General features: G+C 27.2%; 1 protein-coding gene across 1 annotated transcript; it reads right to left on the bottom strand.

The window, feature by feature from the left end:
* Positions 1–3,877: 3,877 nt before the first annotated feature.
* LOC129886828 (uncharacterized) lies at positions 3,878–5,146 on the bottom strand. The gene has a single exon (XM_055961693.1). It carries the CDS (start codon positions 5,034–5,036, stop codon positions 4,044–4,046), a length of 993 nt encoding a protein of 330 aa, XP_055817668.1. The 5' UTR covers positions 5,037–5,146; the 3' UTR covers positions 3,878–4,043.
* Positions 5,147–7,326: the final 2,180 nt, after the last annotated feature.

The raw sequence follows: 7,326 nt of genomic DNA, 5'->3' as shown, positions 1-7,326 counted from the left end.
ACTAATTCCAATAATTTAAAGATATTTTAGGCTTTTTTCTATTTTAGAAAATGTTTATCAAGGTATTAAGTCGTAAAAGAAGATATGTTCCATGATAGAGTAAAAAAAAATTGTACTCAATAAGTAAATCGTTTTTTTAACATAATCTTAAGTCGGGCAGGGGAGTTTAATTAGATGAATAATGGAGCGAAATTTGAAGTGGATGATTCGTTATTGAAAGATAATATTCAGACAGTTAAACAACACGAAAATATTACTGCAAATAAATAAATATTTGGCCTCGATATAGTCTTGAATGTCACGTTTAAAATGAATTCAGGTCACTGTCGTACATTATTGTAATAACTTTTGAAATGAAAAAAGTAACATATTTTTAAAAAGGAGACAGATAATAGAACAAAGAGAAAGATGAAATTAGAAAAATATCTGCACATTTTGTTACTTAGCATAGAAATCATAAGGGTTTGTTTGGAAAGCTATCTGATCTCCGTCGTCTATTTTAATTTTGATGGATAAAGTTATCTGATACTTATTGCTGATGTGAGATGATAAATATTCCATAAAATTAATCAAAGTGTGTATAAGCTGATCCGAAAATTATAATTATTAAAAAAAATATAGACGGGTAGTATGGAAAGGAAAAGGATATCACTACATCAAAAATAATCTTTAGCGACACTTAATTAACAATAATAAGTTAACTGTCTCTAAATATGTTTTTTTAAAGGCAACTCCTTGTGACAATGTATTTTTTAAAATATTGCTAAAATCTATAATAAAGTTAAATCTAATGACAATTAACTAATATAAATAAAGATCATATTCCTCTTTGTTAAGTACATATTTATTGCGCTAAAATCTATTTTTAATGTATCAATGAGGAGTGAGGACCAGTACTATAGTACTGCATAAAATAATTGGTAGCACTTAGGGGGTTTGTATTTAATGCTCCTTTTATTAGAAAAACGACTTTAACAACGTGATAGCATGCATCGATAAGTAACTACGCAGTATTATAAGAGAATAAAAAATTGCCCTATAAATATTGATTAACTTAGTATTTAAGGAGGTACGTACTTCTCATATCTTAATTATTATTTTTTGTACATATCTATACATAGTTAAACTCAAAAGCAATGAGTTTAATTAATTGAGCCCAGAGAATTCGTTCTAGATCCGTGATTATAGTTGGAGACATGTAATAGATAGAAATTAACTACGGAAAAGGGTTAAATATATCTCTGTATTTTTTAAAATAGTTTAAATATATTTTTTGTTATACTTTCGGATTAAATATATCCTCATGTTATTTTTTCGGTTCAAATATATCCTCACATTACACTCTGATACAAATTGACCCTTAATTTTAACGGAAGAATACTTAAAAAACTTAAAATTAAATAACGCATTCTCAATTTTAAATATAATTCTAAATCTTCATTTGTTTTTTTCCAAAAGTTATTTATATTTTAAAAATAAAAAAGTAAGATGTGTCACTTCAGTAAAAAAAAATTAAGTTAAACGAGAGTTTACATTTACGATTATTATGAGTGTCTGATTGCTAGGATGATTATATTAAAATTAGTGTATGCATTTTAATCAATATTTTGAATAACATTTGATAATTTTTGACACGCTAACAGTGTATTTCTTGGCTAAAGGAATTCTGCATCTATATTTTATATCTTATTGATATAGCTACATTGATAAGAGATGTGAGTAATTTTTAAAAAAAATTGCAGCATTTTCTGTCTTATCATTTTGTAGGAAAAAAACTCAAATTAGTACTTAAAAATTTCATGTATTAGTACTTAAAATTATGCAGCGCATTCTGTATTGTCATTTTTAAGAGGAGAAAAGACTCAAATTAGTACTTGAAAATTTTATTTATTCCTAAAAAAATCAGATATTTAAAATTGAGAATGAGTTATTTAATTTTGAGCTTTTCAAGTGTTCTTCCGTTAAAATTAGCAAATTTTTACCAAAATATAGTGAGAGGGGTATATTTGAACCGAAAATATAACAGGAGGGATATATTTAGCCCAAAAATATAACGAGGAATATATTTATATTATTTTCAATAATAAAGAAGTATATTATTTTAAGTTTGGGTAAGTTATGGACTCACCTATTTATTAGGTTAACCCATTTCAACTGAACATATTTTAACCCATTAAAAATTGGATTGTTAGGTAACTCAACTCAACTTAAAAAAAAATTGTCAAAATATTTTTTATTTTTTTTATTTGATACAATAGATAATAACGAAAAAATAATTTTATTAGGTATTAAAATATTGTAAAAGAATAAATAAAGGGAAACTTACATAAATATACAATATTAAGAAAATATTTACCATTTATAGCAATAAAAAAATAATTTCACTGAACACTTATAATACATTTATAATACACTTTTAATATATATCGCAGAGAACTATTTATAAAACATATATAATACAAGTTTTATAAATGGATAATACATTTATCACATATTTTAATAGACTTATAATACATTATGTTAGTTTCTTACTACACAAACATAACATATATTTTAAATCACTTATAATAAATTTATATTATATGCATAATTCACTTTTAATACAAGTGTAGATTTATCATAATATTGCTATATATTGCTATAAATGGTAATAAATAAAAAATATCGCTAAAATCAGTAATTAATTTTTAAAAAGCACACAATCAAGTAATTTTTCCATAAATAAAATAGTAGAATTTAGTAAAAATTGAGTTAAATTGGGTCTTTACCCATTTATTATCTTGATCTATTATGATCCGTCCAAATTTGACCTAACCTGCAATAATCGTAAATTTATCTGTTTTAGCAATCGCTGGTTTCTCAATACAGTACTAGTATACATGTACGTATATATATATAATAAATTCTGAATTTTAGAAAGTATAGATTACAGAATTTTTGATAATTTATTTATACTTTTCTATCTTAATTTATGTAGCACTATTCAGATTTCGAGAGTCAAACAATTTATTTTGACCGTGAATTTGAACATAGAATTTTTAAATTTTTTAAAATAAAATTTATATATTTGAAAATTATATAAAAATACTATAAGTCACAATAATTGATAATTCTAAATAATTAAAAGTTCTATAAAAACATGACGATAAAAAATAATAATTTGAATCTCGAAATACAAAAAATGGTGCACAAATTTAGACGGAGGAAGTAAAAGTTCTCTAAAGCCATAAGCAAAGCTCTAGCTCCACCTCCTACATATATACATATATGAGAGTTATGGGCATGAATCAAAGAATCAGAAACATTTATTGTCACCCACAATATACATCTTTGGTTAATTTGTCTTTGCATTTGGATCTGTGTGTGTAAAAAGTAAAATCTTAATCTTGGCCAGCCATTAGAAATGAATTAGTAGTACAATCCAAAACTTGTGTGGTATTTACAGTTGGAACATCATTGAATCGTATCGTATTCTATTAAGAAACTTCCAAAATTACATCTGCAGTCTGCCAGATGTCACAATTGAGAGACCAATTCATTATAGGCTTTATAGACGTGTCACATTGCCACTTCATGCCAACTCTGATTCATGATCAACAAAGTAGACATACATTCAAAGCAAATTAAGAGTCTGGAATAAAGAATCCCCTGCTGCAACCTCATAGTTAGTATAGTTTAAAATCTATGATCGTCCTCATAATGAATTCAAGTAGATACAAGTCAATATGTTTGAAGAATTTGAATAACAGGAGGACACTAGACACATCCAAAGGGTTCACCTGATTCTGTTAAAAGAGAAAAGAAAGGAATATTATAGTTATACATAACCAAATGAACAAATTCAAGATGAAAGGAGAATAAAAACATACACAATGTCTTCGTAGTTAAAGTTATATACACTGATTTACAGTAATCGTCGCTTCCATTACAATTGCATTTCATTACAAACACATATGACTCAACATAAAAAAAGGAAATGAAGTGCTAAGCTTTATTAATTTTACTCTTTATCTCAACACAATTACAGCAAAACTCAACAAGCATCAAGCAGCCTCTCCACCTTTCATCTCCACCTCCAAGCTATCATCAATTTGCATGTTCCCTTTAAGAGGTTCATAATACTCACCCAAATACCCACCAAGATGATTATACAAAGCACTCTTATCAATCCTCTCATTATGATAACTCTTGCATACATAGTAAAACAAGCTTTGCACCAAAAGCCCCACCAAAATCACAACCACAAGCACACCAATCAAGATCCCTCCAATCACAATTCTAGCAAAAACATTGTACCCACCGCCATCCACCACAATTGAACCAAAAGCACTACTAATCACACCAAAAATCACCAAGTACCCCAAAACCAACACAGCCGCCATCCTAATTTTCCCTTTTAACAACTCATAGCTTTTGTTTAAAGCAGCAAGGCCTTGAATTGGCTCAAGAACAGTAATCACACTAGCAAGATGCCATAAGGCACTTAAGTAGACATGAACAACAAGGAAGAAAACAGAGAGGACAAAAACAGAGACTAAAAACAGAGCAACACTGTTCTTGCTTTTGCTCTCAAAGGCAATCAACATAAGAACAATGAAAAAGGACAAGACAGCGTTGTAAACAAGCATGGAAAGGAAAACCCATATGAAAGTAATGAAGAGGCGCCTCAAGATACTAGGCATAGCAGTGATTATTGAGGCGAAAGATACTTGCTTTGAAGTGTAAAGAGAAGCGACAGTGAAAACAACAGCAGAGGTTGAGAGGAGGGAGAAGGCCAAGAGGAAAACCAAGTAGCAGAATTGGTAGAAAAGGAGTTTGGTCCATTGAGAAGCATGAGAAGCACTTGGGTTTTCATGGAGTTGAGAAAGAATTGGATGGGTGAAGAAGGAATGGGCTAAGATTGCAAAAGAGAGTGGCAGGATTAAGCTAAAAGTGATTCTGTAAAAAGTTTGTGGAGATCTCTTTGGGATGGAAAGTGATTCTTTGAAAATTGAAGCTAAACTCAAGTTTTGGAGGTGTTCTGGTGCCAGATCCATGGTTTTCTTGGTTCAAATTTGGATCTTTTTGACCAGAGAAGAAGAACAGAGAAGATGGAGGTAGGTGCAAGAAATTATGCTTATCTGCTAAGAGAACAAAGACGATACATTATTAGTACTTTCTCAGTTCTAAAGTAACTTTTTTCATATATTTTTTAAAATATTTTAAATTATTATTTATGTAATTTTTAAATATTTAAATTTGATTTTTAAAAAATTGAAAATTTCATTTTGTGTTTATTGACATAATTAAATTATTTAACTCAGAAAATTACATAAACTGAAATTAAAAAGAATTATACTACTAGCTTTTTCCTAATGTATATGTTAGCAACTCATTTCGAGTTAAATTTCTATATTTTGATTGCGAATTAGAATAGAAATACTTCAAATTTTTGGAAATAAGAATTATATATATAAAAAATATTATAAATTTTAATAATTAATAATTTAAAATATTTTAAACATATAAAAATAAATTCGTATAAGAAAAAAAGGTACTTGACTCTTGAAATTTTAATTGACACATAAATTAATTAACGATAACGCGACGGGCATCTTAAAATAAGAATGGATTGTTCCTGATCCAACTTCCTCTATTTTAAAAAAAATGACTTTATTTTTTTTTAATTTGTTCCAAAAAAAAATTACCTTTTTTATTTTTTTAGTAAAAACATATTTAAGGTTATAAGATAAAAATTATTTTAATATATTTAACATAATTCTAGTTTAAGACCATAAAATAAATTATTATTTTTATTTTCTTAAATCTTATCTCGAAGTTAAATTGGATATTTTTTTTAAACGGAGTACCATTCAATTATGACACATACATTTTCTGAATGCCCTTCTACCCTACGCTAGAAAACAAGAATAGCATTCAATTAATATTTTGAAGGAACCAAAGCCGACAAGACTTTTCAGCTAACATAAGTCACGTGGAACACCTTCTTTCCTTTTTTGTTGTCCTCACTCTCTTCATTTTGTTTTAACAGATATGAAATTGAATGAAAAATAAATTCCCTACATATTTGTTGTGATTTATACAGTGTTAGGTTAATTTGTTCTACCAACCAAATTAGTTATCAGATTTAGTTATGATGAAATAACTATTTTAATTTCTGTGTTATTGCATAATTTTAATTTTAGTCTATGTGTTATTTGATTATAAATATATAATTGAATACGATTTTGGTTCTTGGAGTTAGCAAAACTTAATTATTTAACAAAATAATTATTTTGAAATATATATATAAAATAAAATAAATTGAAGGGTTGCTGATTCTAAATGCTTGAAGAATTATGTAGGTAAAAAAATTAAAGAGTAGAAGTTTGGACATCATTGATAGTTTTGAGGAGCCTCTCCGCCTACCAAACTCTCAAATGTAATTATATTTAACCTTAATTAGTAACAAAACCGCATACTTCAAATAAATGAAAGTTAAATGTGCATAGTCAAATAACATAGGGATTAAAACTGGAATTATGCAATAATACAGAAACTAAAATTGCTATTTTCGCTTTAGTTATTCGATTACTATTATCTTTTATTAGTCTTGTTTTTTTAAAAAAAAAAAAATCACCATGTTTGATACTTATTTTAAGATTCAATTAATTCGTACTTAAAACGGTTCTAGTCTAAAATAGAATGTTTCTTATTATATATAACTTCATATCAAAGTTTAAATTCTAATTGGTGATCTTATTTTTGTTAGTCATTAATTTACGGTCCTAAAATAATGACCACTTCACGTTAATCAAATACATTATTTCCAATGTTACATTTTTATTAAAGAAAATCTATTTGTCTGATCATTGGCATAACTAAGATTCTATCTCATAGCTGGTGGTAACTTGAAGTTTCTTTTTATGTATTATTTGGTCTAAAATTAAATTACTTAACACATAAGCTATGTTTATATGTTGCACTATAATTTTGTTAAAAAGATGAAAGAATGAAAAGGGTTTGAAATTATATTTAAGGAGGTATGCATACCAAGTCATAATCTGGAGATGGGTCAATTGATCTTCCTTTTAAAGATTGATACCTAAATCGTTCTTATGTAAGAGATTTTTGAAAAAAATATGGAGTTTGACAAGTTTAAAGGATAACAATTTCGGAATTTCAAAGTGACTAAAATTAGACATTGAATTGAAATAAAATAAAAACACAATCTAATTATGTCTCGTATTTCTCAAAAAAGTGATTTGATTGATGGAATTTAATATAATCTCGATGAGATTGATGTTCCAATCTTCCTTCTTAGAACGTCTTGTTTTGACCTCATAA

Source organism: Solanum dulcamara, chromosome 4 (assembly GCF_947179165.1).
Source record: "Solanum dulcamara chromosome 4, daSolDulc1.2, whole genome shotgun sequence".
In the NCBI taxonomy this organism is placed as follows: domain Eukaryota; kingdom Viridiplantae; phylum Streptophyta; class Magnoliopsida; order Solanales; family Solanaceae; genus Solanum; species Solanum dulcamara.
Note: the sequence above shows the minus strand (reverse complement) of the source record. Positions and strands in the feature narration are given on the sequence as shown.